Genomic DNA, 25,049 nt, shown 5'->3' with positions numbered 1-25,049 from the left:
AATCGATAGAGACCTCGAAAATCGACTTTCTCATATCAGTTAACAAGATGTCCGACCATGCGCGTTCATATTACCGCCATTTTTCCAGCCGTCCACACAGTGGCATCTACCACCTAATTTCGATACTTCCCGACCATCTTCCAACGATGGTACGATTTTGAATCGGGATTAAATTGCTCTTCAGATAATAAGCCCGAGCTTCAAAATTATGAATTCTAATTATTCTACTGGCGGGAATATAGATATTTATATAAATTATCAATTAACTCATTCATCCTTTGATTTTTTGGAAGCTAATGTTAATGACATCTAGAAGTACTGACCAAAAATTTATCAATAAAAAAGTCAGTTGTTGTTTGGTAGATTCAGTAGTCAATTAAAAAATGTGTCATAAAACTGATTCATCAGTATAGTTAATTTTTATATATTTATATACATTACGATATATTTTTAAAAATATTTATTCTATTTTTAATCGCAAGCGATGTTTATGTTCATTCAAAAATATATATTATGTTAAAATAGTTATTATTTATAAATATGTGCTTCCATTAATTTTTTTACCTCTTGCTATTTATATATTTTTATATCTGCTCAGTGATCTAGTCATTTTATTTTTTTTTACCCGTAAGTATTTTTTTAAAATAAATATTTAATGTCACGTGCATTTAATTGTAAGTAGGTTATAGTTTGAATTCAAATTTATAATTAATTAATTTTCTCATTAAGAAATAATCGTCATCCTGATAAAGTTATTGTTTTTTTTTTTTTTTTTTTATCAATTAATCACTTGTTAAGTGTTTTATTGTCACAATTTATTTCATATAAAATAATAATAATGATTGTTCGAGTATATTGTACTTGATATATTTTTATTCAGTATAACTTATATATGTCAAGAGCGAAAAATCATCGATATTTTTAGATCATGTGTCAAAATGACTAAATATATTTTTTAGAATTTCCTAGTATTGGATTTTTTGGAATTAAAATTGTTTGGAAAATATTTTTATTTGAATTTATTACGATTCGATTTATTGAAAAAAATATTACGAGGTACTGCGATAAATTGAATTATTAGTAAAATTCGATGGTGAAAATCGGAAAAATAATTGAGACAGCACCGGCATCTAGTGAGTAATTAAATTTTTGCGACATGAGATGTGATGATTATTTTTTTTACTGGAAATAAAAATCCAGCTGGAAAATGGAAAAAAATTTTGGATTTGTTGAAAGATGATTTGAAAAGTGATAGGAAATTTAGTGAAAGTTATTTGAAAAAATTTTTCGTTTTTCTCTAGAGTTTTTATAAGTAGATCTAGAGAATTTCGAAATTTATGTTTCGCGGGCTCGGAAAATTGAACAGTAAAAATTAAATTGATTTCGTGGAATTTTTGGAGCTTAAAAAAATAATAGATCTAAGATCAAAATTTTTTGTTAGATGATCTATGAAGATCTATGTAGATCTTTCGATAAAATAAAGTAAATTATCAAACATAAAATCCAAAATTTTTGAGATCAAAAAAAAATTCCAGGCTTTATAAAACAAAATTTTAAATCTAAGATCTACTGAGATCAATATAAATCTTAAATTTGAAAAAATTAGATCCTAGTTGATCTTGTGAGATCTAATTTTTTTTTTTGATACTGAAGTTAGCCGACGTCTAATAATTTTTAGATTTTTTTAAAATCGGTAAATTATAAAAAAAAATATTTAAAAAAATTGCTCTGATAGTTTTTTAAATTTTCTACATGTGCATATTTTTTTTTTTTTTTTTTTTTTTGTAATCCGCTTGTCGAAAAAACCAAATCCGAAAATTGCTGATTGTCTGTAAACTTCAGGATCATTTTTTTTTCCCGAAGTAAATAAAAAAAGAGGAAATTTTGAAAAATCAGTGAAAGCGACCACGATTTTTTTCGATCCAATTTTTACAGCTAATTAAATTTTTTAAATTTATGTTCAAAGGTTATTATTTTTCAAAACGATGGAGTTGACAAGCAGTGAAAATTTTAATCGAAATAAATCAAACAATTCCATTGGGCCTTGGGACCTGACTGAAAAAATGATAACACTGGAAAAAGAACACGATCTTCCGCCAACGTCTTCGTCCATAGAATTAGGAAACTCAAGTGAAGATGAAATCAATAGGAGTAAAAAAATAGACTTCGTATTGGCTTACATGGACGACGGTAATTTTATTCACGCCCAAAAACGCGAAGTGTTTCAAGCGGCGTTGCGTGATCAGGGACTAGAATTGTACCATGAACAAAACGGAGCTCTTTGTTTCGTCAAAGTTCACGCACCTCAGGTAATTTGAAAAAAGTTTTAACATTTCCATTTCCAAATTTGATTAATTAACAAATTACTTGCAGGAAGTTTTATGCAGATATTGTGAGATAATGAAGCTCAAGATGCCAATAAAATTGCTAACGACAGATGATTTCGAAGATAAGCAAACAGATTTACTAGACGACGCGCGCTCGTGGTTTATTAATTTATTCAGTTTCGTGCAGTTGGATCCGGAAAAGTTTCCCAAGAGGGAGCGGACACTTTTGACGGAATTCTCACGAGACAAAGATTATTTGTAAGTTTTTTATTTATTACTGAATAACAATATCGACTTTTTCAATGCATCTTATCCAGATTTATTTAATATTAGAGTAGATTTTGAATTAGAAATAGTGCTTGTGTTAAATGACCAAATTTTCCGTAGATTTGATGTAGAGAATGAAAATTTTTTCCCCACGAATGTCAGAATTATGATAGTGGAATTTATTTTGGAACGACAGTGTGAGGGCGTACATCGACTTGTAGACAGTGGTTGCTATTCAGCTGCTTACCCACTTCATGATGTCAGTAAATTTTTTTTTTTACTCTTATATTTTTGTTGTCAATAACAAATACCCATTGGCTTATTAACAAATTTGCTTAATGTATATCCCTAATCTATATAATTATTTTTATTATTCAAATTTCCCGCGAAAGATAAATAAATTTTTCAATTAAATAAACCCGGGGTTTCATAATGAAAAAAATTTTATCACTTATTTATGTGTACTGGAGTTTATCCAGAAGATTTCCCTGATACCCCCAGGCCAAACATCCAACGGATGCCTCAATTTTAGTCAAAATCACTTCCTAGGGCCTCAAATCGTCGAGATCTGATGATAAATCGGTTTTGAAAATCGGACCGAAACCAATAACCCCGAATTTTTGAAAATTTTCATGGCGGGAAGTTGAAAATTTTTTGAATTAAAAAAAAAATTAAAACCCACGTAAATTTATATGAGTGTTAAAAATTCCGAATAAAATTTGGAGAGCGCAACCGCAGCTTCCGAGTAGATATTTGGCAATAGTGCACTGATCTACTGAATAGAGAGTATGAGTTTTCACCCTTAGATTATTTTTTTGAAACCGATTTTGTGATTTTAAAATATTAATATTACATAAAATTTCACTGCAATTTGTATCATTCTCCGGAATTCAAATTTAAATTTCCCGCAATCTATCCTTTATTTTGGCTTTTCATTATCTCCCTTCCATCCCTAACATAGGGATCTAAATATCCCAGTGCCTATAATTTTTTTTTTGCATGGGAATCCATAGTTTCCTACACGGATTCCTTTGGATTTCCATATAATTTTCCAATGATCTTGATGATACTAAAGTTAGTCGACGTCAAATAATTTTCGAATTTAAAAAAAAAACGATAAATTGCAAAAAAAAAAATATTTAAAAAAATGCACTTGTGGTCCTTTAAATTTTCTACGTGTGCATTTTTTTAGTTTTTTTTTGCTTCAAATTTAATTGTTCAAAAACAAATCCAAAAATTTTTAATTGTCTGCTAACTTTACTATCATATGATCTTGAAGTTAGCAGACCATTAATAATTTTCGGATTTTTTTTTCAACAAATCAATTACGAAAAAATTAAAAACTAAAAAAATGCACATGTAGAAAATTAAAAAAACTAGAGGTGCAATTTTTTCAAATTTTTTTTTTTTTTATAATTCACCGTCTAAAAGTAAATCCAAAAATTATTAGTCGTCAGCTAACTTCAGTATCATAATTTTCCATGGATTTTTCGATCAGGAATTAATTTATAATTTAAATAACCAGGGAACATACAAACAAAAAGGAACAACCCGAGCTCTACTATACGAAGAATGGGGCGCAGCAAAAAAATGGCTAAAAATCCAGCCTTTGGATACAATCCAAGAGTACTTTGGCGTAACATACGCGATATATTTCGCATGGCTTGGATTCTACACTTACATGTTAATACCAGCGAGTATTGTCGGCTTGCTGTGTTTCTTCTACGGTAAAAATATCAATAGTCACTAACAAAAAAGCGACTGATTAATTACTTGACTAAATATTTTACAGGCCTGATAACATTGAACTCAAACCAAGTGGCAGTAGACGCATGTTCGCCGTGGGCAGGCGACGTAATTATGTGTCCGCAGTGTGATAGATATTGCGACTACTGGCGTCTAAATACAACCTGCATGCTAACGAAAGTGACTCTACTCTTTGACAATTCGTCGACGATAATATTCGCGGCGTTTATGTCATTTTGGGCGGCGCTGTACCTCGAGTTGTGGAAGCGCAGATCTGAGGAACTGATCCACAGGTGGGGTCTTGTGGGTTGGGATCAAGGGGCCGAGCATCCGCGGCCGCAGTATTTGAAAATGTTGAGCAAAATAAAAATATTTAAGGCGAAAGAAAAATTGAATGCGGTGACGATGGAGAAGGAGCCGCATTTGAGTTTTTGGAAAGTCCGCGTTCCGGCAACGATGCTCAGTTTTACTGTTGTCATTATTTTGGTTTTAACTGCGGTCGCGGCGGTATTTGCAGTGGTTTTGTACCGCATGTTCTTGACCACGACAAATAAAATTTTTAAGGGACTCGAGCTTGATAATACGCAGTACCAAAATTTTGCGATACCCAGCATTGCCGCAGCACTAAATCTTGTACGTAATTACTAATTATATATATTTTTTTAATGATTGATTGATTGATTAATTCGAGTCTTTGATTTTTTTTTAGGTTTGTGTTTTGATACTAAATTACTTTTACGACTGGATCGCGGTATATTTAACGGAAATGGAGATGCCGAGAACCCAAGCCGAGTTCGACGATAGTTTGACCTTAAAAATTTATATATTTCAATTTGTAAATTATTATGCGTCGATATTTTACGTAGCGTTTTTAAAAGGAAAGTTAGTCGGGTATCCTAGAAAATACAATCGCATATTTGGTTACAGGTAATTTTTTTTCAACCATGTAGATTTATATAGAAAGTATATTTATGGAGTTGAAGTAAATTGTAAAATGAGTAGTGCCTTTGAATTCCTGATGAAATTTCCTGTAATTTGAGTACCCACATCGATATATTTAAAAAACAAAAAAAATTGGTTTCAAAAATTTTTTGAATGAACACTTTTTCGAAACATATCGTTGTTGGTACTCATTCAACGCGCGATGACGCCAGCTATTTAAATATGCTATTCATTTTCGCGTAAAAAAATTTTCGCTTCACAAAAAAGGGCCTTTTTATCTGAGTGATATTTTAAAATTTTTCAGGCAAGAAGAATGCGCACCAGGAGGCTGCTTAATGGAGCTCTGCATACAGTTGGCAATAATAATGGTCGGTAAACAAGCCGTGTATACAATCATAGAAATGTTGTTACCCGTGTTGCTGAAATGGTGGGCTTTGATTCGAATCCACACCGGCCTCAAACGTAAAGACCCGCACATCCCACGCACACGTTGGAGTCAAGATTTTCGTCTAGTCGACTGGGGTCCTCGCGGTCTCTACGACGAGTACTTAGAGATGATAATACAGTTCGGGTTTATTACCCTCTTCGTCGTCGCGTTCCCACTGGCTCCACTATTTGCTCTCGGTAACAACGTCCTGGAGATGCGTCTAGACGCGACTAAATTTCTACGGCACTACCGACGGCCAGTTCCACGTCGTGCCCGAGATATCGGCATCTGGAAACAAATTCTTGATGCTCTTGCTCGCATTTCCATCACCACAAACGTGCGTATTTAAATTTAATCATTTTTATGCTAAATTAATTTTTTTATTCTAATTGAATTTATTTATTACAGGCATTCATTATCGCATTCTCATCAAATTTAATTCCACGTCTCGTTTACATGCATTCAGTGAGTCAAGACAAAACAGACGTCGGTTTTTTGAACCACAGCCTCGCTTATTTCAACACCGAAGATTTTCCCGCGCAATTCGCTCCACTCAATTCGACATTTGAAAATGTAACCATTTGCCGCTACACCGAGTACCGAAACCCTCCAGATCATCCCCAGCTGCCGTACAAACGCCCGACTATATATTGGAAAATTTTGGCCTGGAGGTTTATATTTATCGTTATTTTCCAAAGCATCGTTGGGATCTTTACGATGATCGTCCAGTGGTGTCTCTCCGGGGTGCCGAGAAAATTGCGGGATCGCACAAAACGCGAGGCGTATCTCACTGAGCAGATAATAATAGCGCGGGAAGCTGAGAGGGCGAAGATGAAAGCCCGTGCGAGCAACAGATTCGTCAGCACTGGGAACCAGTTGCGCAAACGCTCGATAAATGTCCCAGAGTCAATTGATATCTGAATTACCAGATTGTTTTACTCGAAATTTTGATAATTATTTATTTATAAAGTACTTTGTTGATATTTTGTATGAGACTTTTTATGAAAAATATATGATTAATTTTAATATGGATTCGATTGTTTGATTAGGGGGAGTAGAGTTAATTTATTTGCATTATTTACTTGTCTTGGCTGATAGGACCTCTAGGGATAGGGGTAAAATCCTGACAGTTTATGATACTGAAGTCGACGTCTAATAATTTTGGATTTTTTTAAAAACGATAAATTATGAAAAAAAAAATATTTAAAAAAATTGCACTTGTAGTTTTTAAAATTTTCTACATGTGCATATTTTTAGATTTTTTTTTTTTAATTGATTTGTTAATAAAAAAATCCGGATATTGTTAACTGTCTACTCACCAGGAATGATTCTGAAGTTAGCAGACGATTAACAGTTTTAGAATTTTTTTTTCAACAATTTTATTTTACAAAAACGAAAAACTAAAAAAATGCATATGTAGAAAATTTTAAAAACTATATGTGCAATTTTTTTCAAATTTATCCTTTTGAAAAAAAATCCAAAAATTATTAAACGTCTGCTAACTTCAGTATCATAGACAATTTAAAATCTTCGGATTTTTTTTTTTCAACGAATTAATGATAAAAAAATGCACATGATGAAAATTTAAAAAAACTACAGGTGCAATTTTTTAGTAATTTTTTTTTTACTTATTTATTGTTGTTAAAAAAATTAAAAAATTATTAGACACCTAATTAACTATGATACTGAAGTTAGCTGACGTCTAATAATTTTTGGATTTTTTAAAAAACGATAAATTATAAAAATGAAAATATTTAAAAAAATTGCACTTATAGTCTTTTTAATTTTCTACATGTGCATTTTTTCAGTTTCTGTTTTTCTTCAAATTTAATTGTTCAGAATAAAACCCTAAAATTTTTAATTGTCTCCTAACTTCAGAATCATAATTTTTTCTTGAATTTTGAGGGTTTAAATATCAAACTAAATAAAAATATATTCACTGAAGGACAATAAAGACAATTCTCACTTAATACTCAGAATTGGCATGCTAATAATTTAAAAAAAACTTACAGTATCACTTGTGATGACAGCAAACATCCACATCAGTAAAGTCTTGTTTTTAAATTTATTATTATTAGCACAAAACTAAAAACACTCAGTTAATTACTCATTTTTTTCACTCACTAATTCATAAATAATAATAATAATAATAATAATAATTAATTAATTTGATTACTAAGTGACATTACTTGGCACTGATAATTCAAATTCACTTATCGCTCGCATATTTTTAATGGCAACAATTTAAAACTACAGTAAGAACTGAGCTTACAAAAAATTATTATATATATTCGCGCACTCAATTGGTTACAAAAAAATTTAAAAAACTCACTGGTCTAGAAATAATGATAAATAAAAACCAGTAAAATTCTAAATGACAACAACGCCAAGGTCTGGACAGCGTAAAATTTTACATGAACGAATTTAATTATTTTTGTTCCTTACACTCCGAGTTTAAATAAAATTATTATCACTACACATTCACTAGACAGTACCGAGTGTTTATTTTCACAATTTTTAATTAATTACACCGTAAAATAGTTAATTATTTAATTAAATCCTGCACTGTATCTGTCTTCAACTGTCATGGCGGTGAGAATTCAAATTCGAGGCGACGCAGACGCCACCGTTGCGTCGTCGGTCGGAATGGAACTGCGCAGTACAGACCGAGCGTCAGTCATGCGCAGTTACATAGAAATTAGTCTCTCTCCTCACTCCTGACTGTGCCGTCTCCTCGCCACCGAATCGCAATAAAAATAATTACTTTTAGTTTATTAATTACACAACTAATATTTCATTACTTTGAATGAATTCTCAAATGATTAATTCGCATTCTGAAGTAATTAATTGAGTGTTTTAATTAACGTGAACTTTTAAATATATTAAATTCAGTGTCGGCTTGATTTTCATTGGCGTCATTGTGTACCGCGTCTGTGTCGTGTTTTAAACCGCGAATAAAAGTGATTTAATATCGGAATTTATTCAAAATTAATGTCTAATTAATTATTGGAATTCGATAATTAGCGAGTGATAGTGATTTATTTTAATAGTGAATAATTTTAAAGATTAATAATTTGTAAGAGTGCTCGTAAATCATGATACTGAAGTTAGCCGACATCTAATAATTTTTGAATTTTTTAAAAAATTATAAATTATAAAGAAACAAAATATTTTAAAAATTGCACCAGTAGATTTTTTAATTTTTTACATGTGAATATTTTTTTTTTGCAATTTATTTGTTGAAAAAAAAAAATTCAAAAATTATGAGTTGCCTGATAACTTCGGGATCATAGAAATTTGAATTCGAGGCGACGCAGACGCCACCGTGGCGTCGTCGGTTGGAATGGAACTGCGCAGTACAGAGCGAGAGTCTTTGCCTTGCGCAGTTACATAGAACTCAGACTCTCCTGACTGTGGTCGTCCCCTCGCCATCAAATCGCAATAAAAAAAATTATTTTTAGTTTATTAATTAGACAACTCGTGTTTTATTAGTGTGAGAAATAATTAATTGAGTGTTTTAATTAACGTGAACTTTTAAATAAATTAAATTCAGTGTCGGCTTGGTTTTCGTTGGCGTCATTGTGCACCGCGTCTGTGTCGTAATTTTAATACGCGAATAAAAGTGATTTAATATCGGAATTTATTCAAAATTAATGTCTAATTAATTATAAGAGTTCGATGATTAGTGAGTGAGTGATAGTGATTTTATTTAAAAAGTAAGTGTTTATTTTTAAAGGTTATTAGTTTGTGAGAGTGCTCGGACCAGTATGGGAAGCAGTTCAAATGGCGGCAAAAGTGAGTTAATTTAAAATTTATTATTTTTTTTTTTTTAAATTTATTTAATTTTTTTTGAATGATAATTTAAATGGCTGCAAAAATTATTTATAATTGAAAAATTTTATAAATTTTTAATTAATTGTCAATTTTATGGCCTAATTATTATCCTGCTTGCGAAAAACAAATTTAATTACTACTTAGTCGCTTATCGATTGTAAGTTGATTAGTTTGTATCGATGATCAGGTTTTAAGTTGTATCGAAATTCCAAGTGGATCGAGAAATAAATAGACACAGATTTTAATTGAATAGAAAATTTAATTTTATGCAACTTTTTATTTTTTAAAAATTAAAGTAGGATTTATTATTTAAAAGTCACAATTATTTGAATAGTCAGGTAATTTTTTGTGCTTAATAATAATGAATTCACGAGATTCAATCTGCCCGCGCTTTTAGAAGCTGCGCGCGCAGTTACAGCAGCTAATAGGCGCGTTCTTTAGCAATTTGAAACATTTTCTATGCATTTTTTAAATAGTGATCGTAACTTTTTTTCTACTTGCAATAACTTCCTTCAACATGAATGTTTTCTGTGTCTTATGATGTCCTCTAGTAGTAAAAATTACGAAAAGTCCTCAGAAAAATTTTTTTTTACTTAAGGGAGGATGGGGGAACATGGGTGAAGGTGCTATGTCTATGGCATTTCTGTGTAGAGGATCCCGTACCTTTGCTCCTCTTGGAAATACCCCATCACAATATAAACGTTTTTTGTTCATTATGATGTCCTCTAGTAAGAGAACCCTGAAAAAGTCCTGAGAAAAATTTATTTTTCGAATTCGGACTCATATCAGGTAAATTAAGATAAATGAGGATGATGCTGTTCATGATTTCATGTGAAGAGTGGTCTCTAACTTTGCTCCTATTGGGAATAACCCATCACAATATAAACGTTTTTTGTTCATTATGATGTCCTCTAGTAGGAGAACCCTGAAAAAGTCCTGAGAAAAATTTATTTTTCGAATTTAGACTCATATCAGGATAAATTAAGATAAATGAGGATGATGCTGTTCATGATTTCATGTGAAGAGTGGTCTCTAACTTTGCTCCTATTGGGAATAACCCATCACAATATAAACGTTTTTTGTTCATTATGATGTCCTCTAGTAGGAGAACCCTGAAAAAGTCCTGAGAAAAATTTATTTTTCGAATTCAGACTCATATCAGGTAAATTGAGATAAATGAGGATGATGCTGTTCATGATTTCATGTGAAGTGTGGCCAGTAACTTCGCTCCTATTGGAAATAACCCATCACAATATAAACGTTTTTTGTTCATTATGATGTCCTCTAGTAGGAGAACCCTGAAAAAGTCCTGAGAAAAATTTATTTTTCGAATTCAGACTTATATCAGGATAAATTAAGATACATAAGGATGATGCTGTTCATGATTTCATGTGTAGAGTGGCCAGTAACTTTGTTCCTATTGGGAATAACCCATCACAATATAAACGTTTTTTGTTCATTATGATGTCCTCTAGTAGGAGAACCCTGAAAAAGTCCTGAGAAAAATTTATTTTTCGAATTCGGACTCATATCAGGTAAATTAAGATAAATGAGGATGATGCTGTTCATGATTTCATGTGAAGAGTGGTCTCTAACTTTGCTCCTATTGGGAATAACCCATCACAATATAAACGTTTTTTGTTCATTATGATGTCCTCTAGTAGGAGAACCCTGAAAAAGTCCTGAGAAAAATTTATTTTTCGAATTTAGACTCATATCAGGATAAATTAAGATAAATGAGGATGATGCTGTTCATGATTTCATGTGAAGAGTGGTCTCTAACTTTGCTCCTATTGGGAATAACCCATCACAATATAAACGTTTTTTGTTCATTATGATGTCCTCTAGTAGGAGAACCCTGAAAAAGTCCTGAGAAAAATTTATTTTTCGAATTCGGACTCATATCAGGATAAATTAGGATAAATTAAGATAAATGAGGATGATGCTGTTCATGATTTCATGTGAAGAGTGGCCAGTAACTTTGCTCCTATTGGGAATAACCCATCACAATATAAACGTTTTTTGTTCATTATGATGCCCTTTAGTAGGGGGAACCCTAAAAAATCCTCAGAAAAATTTATTTTGTGATTTCTGGCGCCAGATCGGAAAACGACATCATTGAGTAATTTACTCTTTCGTGCACTTCTGTACCTGTCGCCGCTTTGTCCTGTTGTATTTCCGATATGTTTTTACTAATTATCAGGCAGTTAAGTGAATTTTATCACTTCTGTTTATCAATCGGTAGCTTTTGTTTATCAGTGTCCTGCGATTTTTTACTAGTACCGCTAAGGCTCGTTGGTCTAGGGGTATGATTCTCGCTTCGGGTGCGAGAGGTCCCGGGTTCAAATCCCGGACGAGCCCTTGTGAAAATTATTTTTTTTTTTTCGGAGTAAAAAAAAAAACTTTTTTTACATTCGCTATCAATTTCTATTTATTTTGAGCTGTCCTCTATCATCCAAAACAAAAAAATCTTGAATTTAGTGTTAAAAAATCCACTAATCTTTATATTTTTACCATTAATTACTTTATCGTCATAAACTATGAACTTGCAATATATGCAATTATTTCATTTCTTAAATTTTTTTTCCCAAAATTGAAATTACTCTACATATTTGTTATGATTTAAAAAATTTAATTAGAATTACAATTTAAAAAACAAAAGATCACATCTTAGCAAAACACATCACTAAATAATACGTTTCTGCTAACAAATAGACGGTCCCAAAAGATGGACAAAATAATTTTCAAGTAAATAATCACAAAAATTATGAAAATAAAACTACAATTTTTTGTTTTCAATTCATTACATATTTTTACATATATATGACTTATTTTAAGCAAAACATCAATAGCTTTCCATCATAACATAGCTCTATAAGTAGGCTTTCATTCCTTTTACCTATCTTAAGGCTACTAAAAAGTGCGCATGCGCCAACGAGTATCTTTATGAAACCCGACAATACCCGAAGTCCTCAGCAGAATAAAAATACAGATTTTTGTTATTTTTCTCTACAAAATCACAAAGAATATAACCTGATTGACTTATTAATCAATTAAAATATTCATAAACAAATCAGTAACTTGCTATTGATTTATTCTTAACGCGCAGTCGTTAATTTTCTGTTATTTTTTATAAAAAAAAAAAAAAACTATTTTGACAGACGTCATGGCTGTTGCTTTTAGTGAATCGAAAAATCACAGTGATCGTGAAAGGTAATTATTTGTAATTAAATTACTTAATTATTTTATAAAATATTTTTTAGTATTTACTAATAATTTAATTTTTCATTATTTTAATTTTTTTCAGTCTTCCATATGGTTTCCTAACCAACAATAATTCATAACCTACAATAATATTTTAGTGCCTAGTATAAATAATAATAATAATAATAATAATAATAATAATAATAATAATTTATATAGTTTTAGGTTGGAGATGAATTAATTTAATGATATTATCATTCAAACTCACGATCACAATTTAAGGGGATACGCTACCGGACCTCTTTCTCACTCTCAGAAAAATAAACCCCGGGTCAAAAATAAAACTGGTTTACCAAGTCGAAATTGGGAGCCGTTTTTCACAAGACAAACTCGACTTTTTTTTACGGAAATATGAAATACATTGAGTTTTCGCCTTGGTTTAGACTTAACTGGCTTACTTAGTCACGATTTAAGACGAGAGTTTAAATCAAGTCGAAATTGACTTGGTTTAGACTTATTCGACTTAATTTATAAGGCAAAAAAGTCAAAACTAAGGTGAAATAATTTTTATATATTAAGGCGAAAGTAAGGCGAATAAATAACTTTTTTTCGACTTAGTTCAGCAAGTCAAAAGTAAGGTGAATAACTATCGTGCTCGAAGTAAAGGCGAATAAGTTGAAACTAAGATCAAAAAACATGAATAAGTGGAAATAAGTTGAAACTAAAATGAAAAAAGTTGAAAAAAATTTAATTTAAGTCGAAAAAGTCGAGATCTTATCGAAAAATCCTCGGCAAATCGATCACTTCAAAAGAAATTAAGGTGAAACGAGCCTGAATCAAGTTTTATTTTTGACCCGGGACGGGACTGTCTCTTGCACTCGTAGAGTAAATGAAAATTTTAAAACAATTTTTCTCGAAGACGAATTAGAATTTTTTAAAATACGAAATTTCTAGCTCTTTGCTAACCCTTGTTAAAAGAAATGATTCAAAACGATTAGGAAAAAAAATTTTAGAGAGAACCTTAAGGTTAAAGAAACGCTAAAGACTTTATTTTAGGTTTCCAGTTTTTTTCCGTGAATTAAATTGAATTGAAAATCGGTTACCGTTACCCCTTAAGGTCTGTAATCAATATCAAATGATATTAATTATACGAATAATTTTTTTAAATTCCTTATGCTGCAGTGAGAAAAAAATTTGGAATAAACTTAAAAGCTTTTATTTATTACGCGTATGAGATATTGTTTAAAAAATCCAATTTTTTTTTTAATTTTATCATGATTACTATCAATAATAAAATTTATTTTTATCAGTTGATGATTATTGCGATAGAGTTCATTATCTAGACTAATTTACTTGCTTTGTATTTAAATTTTTACTCAATATATCAATAAATTGTGATCGTGAGAGGTTTGGATGACTATCATTGATTTAAATTCAAATATTTATTTATTTAATTAACTAATTAATTAATTATTTATTTTAGATGGGTATGCATTTATCCACTTTACATAAACAGCAAGAAGTCTCGAGCAGAAGGCCGTAAATTGACTAAATCGAAGTGCGTTGAGAATCCAACTCACCAGGAAATACGCGACGTTTTGCTGGCAGCCGGTCTAAAAGTCGGTGTAGAAAACAAATTACATCCAAAGGAACGTAGCAAAGAACTGTTGTATCGTGGACGCATACGGGTCCAATTGAAAAACGATGATGGAACTCCAGTTAATTCAGATTATCCTACTCGTGATTCGCTGCTGCATTATGTAGGATCAAGTATTCCTAATTTAAAAACACGTCAAGGTAAACAGAGCTCTAGTGAACCTCAGCAGTCTTCTGCGACAGCCAAAAAAGGCAAAGGAAAAGGACGTAGATAAATTATTAGGTTTTGTAAAATAAATATGTCTGTTAAATTAATTGTTTAACGACAAGTTATCATTTCAGATTTTTTATTGTAATTATTTTTTTCATTCATGCAATTTGTACGAGAGTTAATTATAAATTTATATTTATATACTTTGGTATGTATATATCATAGAATTAAATGAATAAAAATATTAATTATAATATATTACTTTTGATTTTTATATTTTTTACTAATGAATTTGATTTTTTAGAAGTATGAGTCAAAATCGCTTGCAGATCTACTGATGCTCACATAAAATTTGATCTTAGATCTTAATTTTTTCTCGGATATTTATATATATTTAAACCTGCGTATATACTGGGTCTGGAGAAATAGTCGATTTAAAAAAAAATTTTCATTTTTTCGATTATTCTTCAATTTTTGTTAACAGGAATTTTAAACTTTTGACTTTGAAACTTCTGGCCATGAATTAGACACTTCCAGAAGTAATCCAGAATTTTTTTGATTTTTTGAAAGCCTAGAAATTTTGAAAACTTGAATATTTCCTAAAAGACCCAGTGCAGTACCAAAGATCTCTCCCTTCATTCCAATTTCTTGAAAAAAAAATTCCATAATTTATTTAAATTTTTGATTTCATTGCATCAGTATCCCGGGATAAAATATTTTAGATCTGAGATCTGGTTGAATTACCAAAGATCCAATTAACTCAAATTTTTAAATTAAAGTAGATCTTAGATCTAAAAAAAAACATTCTGCCTGCATTAGGGTGGCGCAAAAAAACCGACTATTTTTTTTTTTCCATCTCGCATGAAAATTTGTTGGTTTACGATGTTTTAAGAAGCCTCTCCAAAAATCAGCTCAAAAAAAAATTTTTAAGAGGTCGCTCACGAATTTTTAAAATATCAAAAATGATCGAAATTCGAATTTTTATTTTTAAATTTTTTTCTTTCTCGTGGCAGCAATAGTTTATATTTGTAAAATCATGACTATGCTGAAAATTTCAGCCCAAAATTTAAATATTTAAACGGCGCTCAAGAATTTTGAATGTTTCCGAGCGCAGTCTCTTGGACGTTTTTGAGCGACCCTTAAATATTAATAACAAAGCTTCTCGATTTTTATTTTTATTCCATTTCTTTTTATTTTTCTTTATTAACTTCTATTTTATTACAATTACTCCTATACATACTAAAAATAATACATCACTATAAATTTTTATTTTATTACAATGATCCCATAAAACTTTATAATAATAATAATAATAAATAATTATAATTCAAATAGATAATATATTTATAAGTGTGCAAATATTCCGAACTCACGTGTTATTCATAAATTACTAAAATAAAAATTTGATAATCGAAATTCGAACTAAATTTTATAATTCAAATTCTACTAATGAAAAAATTATGAGTCTGAATGTAACAGACATCAGACAAATTTAAAACTATAAATAAATATAGTAAATAATTTTTAAAATAATATTAAAAAAAATGCACTTATTAATTTTAAAATTTTTCAAATCCGCATTTTTAAAAAATTTTATTTTATCGATTATTTATTCTATTTATTTATAATTTTAAATTTGTCTGCCTGCTACATTCACACTCATAAAAATTCACGAATAATTCAAAAACCGACAAATATTAAAATTTTAAAACAGTTCAAATAATAGGTTCCATGTCAACTGATCCCAATTACATCTGATCCAACCTATCGATGTCCCAATCACGATACTGGTGATTCGATTTAATCTTTTAGCCTCTAGAATCTTTTAAATTGTCATGGGATCAGTTGTCTCAGACCATTCGTCATCACGAAAACTATCAGCAATAAAAAAAAAAAAATTAAAAAAATTGCTCCTATATTTTTTAAAATTTTCTACATGTGCATTTTTTTAATTTCTTTTTTTTTTTGCAATTGATTTGTTGATAAAATCAAAAAATTTTTAATCGTCCGCTTCTGGATCATCGAATAATTCGATTCGATTAAAATATTATTCGCACATCCCCAATAATAATGATTTTACAATGACTTGAACCCCCGTTTCATGAGCCTACGATTAAAAGTAGGCCGCACAACTCTTCTCGACCTCTCAGTACTGTCATTTGAATTGTCATCGCCACCTCCTTGCATCGTTTGAGACTCATCTATTACTATCACTGTATTATCATTCCCCTCAGCTGATGATACTACAGTTTCATCATTAGACGATCCAAGTGTTGTTAATACCTGGGGAGTGGTATTTTCTTGATTCATAGTATTGTCTGTTGAAGAGGGATTTGCTGCGCCCACCATCATATTAAGCGGCATGTAATTATTGTCAGCTTGTGCGCTGCTTTGAAGTCTTTGCAGCATTGAGTTCTGGTTTGCTAAAAACTTTTGCAGTTGGAATAAATCGTTGTATGACAATGATTGCAAGTAACTATCGATTTGATAATTATTATTGACGTTTCCGTTTGAATATAATGATTGCATGTAATTATAATTATTTGGATAAAGGGAATTCATGTAACCGTTTGTTGGAAATGTGTTGTAATTATAGGAGTTCATTTTGTTGTTTTTGTACGCTTGGCTTTCCATCATCGAGTTGTAGTAATTACGTTCCATCATTGCTTTCTGCATATCTTCCATCTGTTGATGAGCAAATAAATTATTATTTATTTATTTACACTGAGAGAAAACAAATTTTCATTAAAATTATTTTTGATAAAAAAATAAGAGCGAATTCTTTTTTAAAAATTTTGAACGTTGATCAAAAACTTTTCCAGTTAAATTTGATTGGCTTTGATATAAATTTTGATAAAAGAATTTACTAATTTTTTTTTTATTTTATTTTGTAGTAAATAATTTTTTTTAATTACCTCCAAAAAAATTGTAATTTATTTAGAAAAAAATTTTCTTGGAATTAAAATTTTATATTTCTATAAAATTTTTTTTTTTCAACACAAAAAAAAATTTCATAGCGCAAGAAAAAATTTTCTTTACAAGAAGAAGTCAAAATTTTTTCTAGGACTAAAAAAAATTTTTTGGCGTGAAAAATTTTTGCTCCACCCAAGAAAATTTTTTTTTGCTCCAAGAAAATTTTACTTTGCAGTTTATGATGCAAAAATGCATTATGATGCGAATTCTTCAAAAATTTTTAACGTTGACCAAAAACTTTTCCAGTTTAATTTGATTGGCTTTGATATAAATTTTGATAAAAGAATTTTCTAATTTTTTTTTTATTTTATTTTGTAGTAAATAATTTTTTTTTTTTAAGTTACCTCCAAAAAAATTGTAATTTATTTAGAAAAAAATTTTCCTTGGATTTAAAATTTTATATTTTTATAAAATTTTTTTTTCTCTACACAAAAATAAAAATTTCTTAGCGCAAGAAAAAATTTTCTTTACAAGACGAAGTCAAAATTTTTTCTAGGACTAAAAAAAATTTTTTGGCGCGAAAAATTTTTGCTCCACCCAAGAAAATTTTTTTTTGCTCCAAGAAAATTTTACTTTGCAGTTTATGATGCAAAAAATTTATTGGACCAAGTAAAAATTTTCTTGGGTAGAGCATAAATTTTTCGCGCCAAAAAATCTTTTTTTTATCTCCATGTAAAAATGATTTATAAAAAAATCAACTCTAAGTTTTTAAAATACTCACATATTTATTTTTATTTAAATCATAAGGCGACAGAGTTTGCCGAGTAGGAAATGCGGGAAATTGAGCTGGATAATTATAATTATTGCCGTGATTTAAATAATTACTAAACAAATTATTAGAGGTTGGTACTGAGGACTGTAATATAGGATGGGTGTTCCGATGTCCTGGATTATGAATGAGGAACGTGGGTTTAGGATAATCGTAATGTCGTTCTAGGTAGGTAGGAGGTCGAGGAGTTGGTTTGTACTCCTCACAAGGGTCTTCTATTGGTCGCTCTGTCGTAGGATTACATTCGTCTGGGATTTCTTCGCAGTTATCTATAAATGTTTTTATTATCGTCGGTTCTGTTGATGTTGTTGTCGTTGTTGTTATTGGATCGCAATCGCATTTGGATTTTACAATCGGGATCCTTTTTGCCGGGCCCCCGCTCAAAAAGTACTGAGCTATACGACATATGTCATCTTTGAAAAAATAATGTCATTATTATTTTTGTTTTTAAAATTTAGATTTGTAAATTGAATTTTCATTCTTACATGACCCAATACGTCGAGAATTTTGATAGTTACAACGCGATGGACGATCAGATAATCCGCGTTTGCAATTTATTAAGTCGAAGTTGAATTGCTGCCGGGCTTTTCTTTTCATTCGGTCGAAACATTCTCCATCTAAAATTATAATAAATTAAATATATGATAATAATTGAGTAAGAGACCAATGGAAATTTCAAAAAATATTTCCTTGCAGTCGGAAAAAAGCTTAGAAAATTTTAGTCAAATTTTGTGGTCTATTTTTACTGAAAATTATTGAGGAAATGTTCAAGAAATTTTTTTGATTTAGAGTTCTGATGGTAATTCGAATATTTTGTTTTTAAATAAATGAACTATGGGTTTAATTAATAATGTAGTTTACCTTCGTCAGTTTCGCCGACGTAACATTCGCAAGATTGATCGACGTAAGATCCAATTCCTCCACAATTATTGCAAAGCTCCATGCACTTCTGGGTATTTATACCTTCCACATGATCATAAGCACCGTGAGCTGTAGATAATTTATATTTATTTACAATCTTTTGTATTAAGAGAGACCGGGGTAAGATGAATTACTTGGGCGGGAAAGAAAATCCCAAATTTTATAAAAAAAAAAATAATTAAATATTTTTTATTTGAATTGTTATTGATTTTTACGGAAAATAAAGTGTCTGGGGTAAAATGGGACACTCATAAAATTAAGGAAAAAATTATTTTTCAAATTCTATAATAAAAAAAAAAATCAGTTTTCGATTATGCTTCGAAAAAAATTTTTTTTATTCAAATTGTCAACTAAAAATTGATACGAAATCAGTAAAAACGGATCGTAATCAGTGAAAAAATCACAATTAATTACTCGCTCATACTTCGTTCTACAATTTACTATAATTCACATTTTTCTGTAAAATATTTTATCCACTAACCTGCGGAAATAAAAATTGATAGCGTGATCGCGAATAAGAACCTCATGATTAAAAAAAAAAAAAAAAATAGTAACACTGATCAATTAATTATCTATATACTTAATTTATAAACCAAAACACAAGTAAGACTGATTAATTTTTCACTGACCCGTTGATTTATATCAATTTAATGAGACAATAAAAAATAACATTAATAAACTTGCTGATGTTTTAGTTTGTAAATATTAATAATAATAATAATAATAATTATTATTATTTTTATTACAACTATTTTGCAATTACTCAAGCAATTGTCTTTACCTCACAAATTAATTTAAACTAGTGTAGGAAGTATTAATAAGCATTAATTGAGTAATTAAGTATTTAATTTAATATTTTATTTCGAAGAACAATAAATAGTGTCGTCATCAAATCTATTGTCAGTAATTGTCAAGAGTAATCAATAAAAGTGTTACAAATAAATTAAGGCTAATAATAAATGATAATAATTATTTTTTAAACAATAATTAGAGTGATCTCATCATTAAGTTGCCAGATCGCAGAATGAAAATTTAAATATTTGAAAATTGAATGTCAATAAAATTTTAAAAAGTTTCTACTTAATTGCGTGAATTAACTAGGTCATATTTTTTAATTTACTACTTTTTTATATATATATTAAACTGATCTATAGACGCGTCATATAATGAAAGCTGTTGAATTTGATGCGTTCCTGATAGATGGAAGCCGCTAGCGAGCACCGTTCTTATCAATATGTTATATGTCATACCCTTTTATATATTTATTTTGATATTCAACTCGCGTAGAATAAAATTGGTTTGTATTACCCGGTAATTACGTGACCCCGATACCTAAATCACGTGAAATGATTCACAATATCCACGGTTTATTTTATATATAAATTTGTAAACACAAACAATTAAGTTACTAATTTAAAGTTATTTGTCAATTTCAATTAAAAGTTTAAATAACTCACTTTTAGATTCAATTACTATTTTTTTTTTAATATAAAATTTTTCTAAGTAAAATAACTAAAAAAATTTCTGCTAATTTTTAAAATCGGATCAATAAAAAAAATCGAGACTTCTCTGAATCCTAGAGAAACCCTAGAGAAATTTTCTTTTTTAACTTTTATGTGCTAGCGTTTTTTCGAAAGACTTCTTTCTCTAGAGTCAAACGTTTTTCAGATTTTTTTTTCCGTCATTGACTCGTTTGAAAAAAAAAATCCGAAACTATTAATTGTTTTTTAACTTCAGTGTCATACTTACACTGTAAAAAAAATTGTTTGAATTTTAAAAGATTGTATATAACGCAATAAACACATACATTTGTGCTTGAAATTTAATTACTAATTTCATATAGAATTTAAAATACACGTTTTTGAATTTTAAAATTAACACTTTGGATTTTCAAATACTTTTTTTTGAATTTTCAAATAAGTATTATGAAATTTCTAATAGAATTTTTAAAATTCAATATATATTTTAGAGTTTTCAACACTGAAAAAAATCCGGAGTGAATTCGGAGTGAAATTAAATCCGAATTCACTCCGCATTCACTACGCCACTCGGAGTTCCGGAGTTTTAAAAAAAAATCACTCTGCATGCGGAGTGAATTGGGAATTTTTTTTTAGCGGAGTGATTGCGGAGTGACGCGGATTTTATTTCACTCCCAATTCACTCCGATCCGGAGTTTTAATACTGAAATAAATTTATATTAAACTGCTAAACAATGTGTGTGTGTGTGCGAGTGTGTGTTTGGGTGTGTGCAGGTGTTGGTGTGCGTGTGTGCGAATGTGTGCAAATATCTGCATGTGTGTCCGCGTGTATGCAAATGTGTGCATGTGTGCAAATATGTGCGTATCAGCTGATCAATAATGTAATACGCGAGTTTTTACTTCGATTTTATTGAGTGGAGTTATTTTTTAATAATAATATTTACAAAACTCCGCTCCGGAGTGAATTTCACTCCGAGGGGAGTGAATAATTAAAAATTCATTCACTCCGCATTCACTCCGCAAATTTTTTACAGTGAATACTTGCTTTGAAAATTTAAAAATCAAGTATAAATTTTAAGTATGTTTATTAAAATTCGTATTTTTTTTCTTAATTTTGAATACCAGCTTGATTATTAAATTACGTATATTAAATTTAAAGTTTTTTTCATTGAAAATACAATTCAAATATCTAGTTATGAAAATTCAATTCCTTTTGTATTGTAATTTTCAAATTATTTTTAACAGCGTACTTTGTTATTTTTGGTGCAGAAGATGATGCAGAAACTGACACCGAAATGAAACGAGCATTTTAGTATTAGATTAAAAAATAAAGACATTGTTTACGAGACAATACAATTATATTCAAATATCTATCTAAGATATTTTCAAAAAAAAAGAATTTTAATTAAAGAATAGTCGGTCTAATTAAAATTTGTGGCTGCAAAAATTTTTCATAAAATTAGCGCTGGAAAAAATTTTTTCTTTTGCCTGAACTAAGAAAATAATTCACTCAGTAAAAAAAAAGTCTTCTACTAAAAAATTATTCAGGCGCGTTTATTAATTTTTAATTAATCAGTGAATTAATTCATATATCTAAAGAGACTATAATTAGAATTTTAATTTCAATATTTTATTTATTCATATTCATTAATAAATACGATCCTGAAGTTAGCAGAGAATTTAAAATTTTCGGATTTTATTTTGAACAATTAAATTTGAAAAAAAAAAAAAAAAAAAACTGAAAAAATGCACATGTAGAAAATTAAAAAGACTATAAGTGCAATTTTTTTCAATATTTTTTTTTTTATAGTTTATCGTTTTTAAAAAAATCAAAAATTTATTAGACGTCGGCTAACTTCAATATCATTAATAAATTAGGAAATTAGTCATTTTTGCAAAAAAAAAATGTTTCAAGTTTTTTTCCATTGAAATTAATAAATATTAAAAATCATAATAATTTAAAATAAAGTTATCTCGATACTACAGAGTCAGTTCTGTGATCCTGATACTCGAGTCTCGTAAAAAGTCTCGAGCCTACCTCAACGAGACGAAACGAGACCAACTAGACCCGCGATATTGGTAACATGAGAGACATGATCATGAAAGACTCGTATCGAGAAACTATCGATATGTGATACGAGACCAACGATGGATAGAGTAGAGTAGAATATACCTGATAAACTCCTACACTATACGGTAGATATTGAAAGAGAGCATCAGTAGGAGGCGTAATCTCACATGGATGAGAAGATTTCAGATTATGATCCATGTAATTATAATAATAATGATAATAATAATATGTTGCAAGCTGATAGTTTAGGCGGTACAAGACCAATAAGCGATATGATACTGCCTACAAGAAATAATTAAACCAATTGGCTATACTTAAATATTACATTATAAGTTAGCTAAACAACTAAACTAAACTAAACTTAGCTTAACTTGTATAAATGTATGTACATATACATATATTCATATTATAAACGTATGAGATCGATGGCTTAACTGTAAACTGAGTAAGTTTTAGATATCTTATATGGTTTCCATATCACATGTTGTAATTTCTCAAGTTAGTATCACATCAAGTGCACGTAGAAATCTATTTAATTAGTTATCATTATTTTAGACTGGCCCGTATTAACCGAATTTTTGAATTTTACTTTTACTTTCATATTTTCCCGAGTCGAAATATTAGACGTAAATTGAACGTTCTTAACGTTTTGAATGTAAATCAAACGTTTTGGACATTGAAAACTCAATTTGACAGCTTTTAACTTATTCAAAACGTATATTGGAGTATCATAAATCGAAAATGTAACTACAACCTATTTAGACTTACAATAAGAAAACATAAGCATTCCAAAAAATTTTTTTCATCGATTTTGTACTCCTGGATTATACACGGAGAAAAATGTTGGTTCAAAATCTACCAATTTTTATTATGCTGTCGACGAAACTTGAAACAGGAAGGGAAGCATCCAAAAAATTATTATGCTCATACGAAAAATTATTATGCTGTACCATAATACTTACTACGCGCGAGACACTTATCGATAAGATTTAATAAAAATTACTTCCATACATTATAATAATTGTGATACGGCATAATAATTTTTCATAAGAGCATAATAATTTTTTGGATGCTTCCCTTCCTGTTTTAAGTTTCGTCGATAGCATAATAAAAATTGGTAGGTTTTGAACCAACATTTTTCGCCGTATAATCACGCAAATTCCCTAAAATTTTGTCCTCCGCCTTTCTGGCTCTTAAATAAAAAATTCGTATTTTGAAAAACAAATTTCTTCAGTTCATACTTCTATCTAACACAATTATATCTTTTCATACATTATGATATCAAGGTTATGAAAATTGTGATTACAAATATTGAAATAAATGAATTAATGTTATCATTAAACTAAAATCATAACTCATGAAATTACCAATTTTTTACGAACCAAAATACAAAAAAATCGTTCAATTTACTTTCAAAACGTTGAAAACGTTCAATTCACGTTTAAAACGTTAAGAATGTTCAATTTACGTTTAAAACGTTAAGAACGTTCGACTTACGTCTAATATTTTGACGGATTAATCAAATGCTATGACAGCAATTTTTATAGCTTCTGAAAAATGTGTAAATAAAATTTTTTCAGAAGATTTTGGTCATTAGTGACATAATTATCTAAGACGTAATTAGCCCTGCGTGTGGACGTTATATTTTTCAAGGCGCGATATGAGCAGTGGGTCTTTTAGGGAACATTCAAGTTTTCAAAGTTTCTAGGCTTTTAGAAAAATCGGAAAAAAATTATGAATTCTTTCTTAAAGGGTCTACTCCATGGCCCAGTAGTTGCCTAAGTCGAAAGTTTAAAATTGTTACCAAAAACTGAAATTATAAAAAAAAGAAATAAGTTACTTTAAAAATTATTTATTTTCATCATTTCAACTTTCAGCAAAGTAATTATTGATACATTTGTCAGTTCAATGACTGCAGTGTTATTGAATTATAAATTTTTAATCTTCATTAATTAACGGATTAGCGTCAAATTGAGTTCACTTGAATAATTATTAATGTTTAATTTATTCAAGTGTACTAATTTTATCACTATTTCATAATTATTTAATTTCAAAAATAATACGGGCTTACGTTGAACTGTGAAAAAAATTATGCTTGATTGAAACTGAAGAATGGAAAATTTGCTTAAAATTTTAGGTCATTTTCTTAAAGAGACTCCGCGACCTAAGCGAATTTTTTTTTAATTTTTCGATTGGTTGCTTCTTTATTGATGTTTCCTCTTTTTATTTCTGTGCTTGGGAAGATGAAGGGTGTGTAAGATGATTTCTCACAAAGTTATCATC

General features: G+C 29.5%; 3 protein-coding genes and 1 non-coding gene across 8 annotated transcripts in view; 3 read left to right on the top strand and 1 right to left on the bottom strand.

The window, feature by feature from the left end:
• LOC130672503 (anoctamin-5-like) overlaps positions 1–6,741 on the top strand; it is a 35,098-nt gene extending 28,357 nt beyond the window's left edge. The window contains exons 1-9 of one of the 3 annotated variants that reach the window (XM_057477120.1): positions 407–627; positions 1,967–2,309; positions 2,374–2,585; positions 2,715–2,853; positions 4,120–4,321; positions 4,387–4,973; positions 5,050–5,267; positions 5,587–6,046; positions 6,118–6,741. In XM_057477120.1, the coding sequence (XP_057333103.1) occupies positions 1,986–2,309; positions 2,374–2,585; positions 2,715–2,853; positions 4,120–4,321; positions 4,387–4,973; positions 5,050–5,267; positions 5,587–6,046; positions 6,118–6,630 (2,655 nt within the window). In that variant the 5' untranslated portion in view covers positions 407–627; positions 1,967–1,985 and the 3' untranslated portion in view covers positions 6,631–6,741. Of the gene's footprint in view, positions 1–406; positions 628–989; positions 1,134–1,966; positions 2,310–2,373; positions 2,586–2,714; positions 2,854–4,119; positions 4,322–4,386; positions 4,974–5,049; positions 5,268–5,586; positions 6,047–6,117 lie in introns of those variants that run through there. The other 2 variants (XM_057477121.1, XM_057477119.1) reach the window with 2 other exon arrangements.
• A 5,091-nt stretch (positions 6,742–11,832) lies between these two features.
• On the top strand, positions 11,833–11,904 carry Trnap-cgg (transfer RNA proline (anticodon CGG)). Its single transcript has one exon. It is a non-coding gene; the product is annotated as a tRNA-Pro (tRNA).
• Positions 11,905–12,497: 593 nt separating this feature from the next.
• Positions 12,498–14,815, top strand: LOC130671864 (signal recognition particle 19 kDa protein). Its single transcript, XM_057475973.1, has 2 exons — positions 12,498–12,756; positions 14,231–14,815. The coding sequence occupies exons 1-2, from the start codon at positions 12,710–12,712 to the stop codon at positions 14,616–14,618; spliced, it is 435 nt and encodes a 144-aa protein (XP_057331956.1). The 5' UTR covers positions 12,498–12,709; the 3' UTR covers positions 14,619–14,815.
• Positions 14,816–15,901: 1,086 nt separating this feature from the next.
• Positions 15,902–25,049, bottom strand: part of LOC130671861 (GATA zinc finger domain-containing protein 4-like) — a 56,026-nt gene continuing 46,878 nt past the window's right edge. For 2 of the 3 annotated variants that reach the window (XM_057475969.1, XM_057475968.1), the window contains exons 2-5: positions 19,158–19,286; positions 18,782–18,913; positions 18,249–18,709; positions 15,902–17,239 (exon numbers count right to left, since the gene is read on the bottom strand). In XM_057475969.1, coding sequence (XP_057331952.1) covers positions 16,631–17,239; positions 18,249–18,709; positions 18,782–18,913; positions 19,158–19,239 — 1,284 coding nt within the window. In that variant the 5' untranslated portion in view covers positions 19,240–19,286 and the 3' untranslated portion in view covers positions 15,902–16,630. Of the gene's footprint in view, positions 17,240–18,248; positions 18,710–18,781; positions 18,914–19,157; positions 19,287–19,698; positions 19,843–25,049 lie in introns of those variants that run through there. The other variant, XM_057475967.1, reaches the window with a different exon arrangement.

Source organism: Microplitis mediator, chromosome 7 (assembly GCF_029852145.1).
Source record: "Microplitis mediator isolate UGA2020A chromosome 7, iyMicMedi2.1, whole genome shotgun sequence".
NCBI lineage: Eukaryota > Metazoa > Arthropoda > Insecta > Hymenoptera > Braconidae > Microplitis > Microplitis mediator.
Note: the sequence above shows the minus strand (reverse complement) of the source record. Positions and strands in the feature narration are given on the sequence as shown.

Excerpts from the sequence above, each read along its gene's own strand:
- LOC130671864 (XM_057475973.1), top strand. The coding sequence starts at position 12,710 with ATGGCTGTTGCTTTTAGTGAATCGAAAAATCACAGTGATCGTGAAAG. Across the intron at positions 12,757-14,230 it reads AATCACAGTGATCGTGAAAG|ATGGGTATGCATTTATCCAC; the intron begins GTAATTATTTGT and ends TATTTATTTTAG.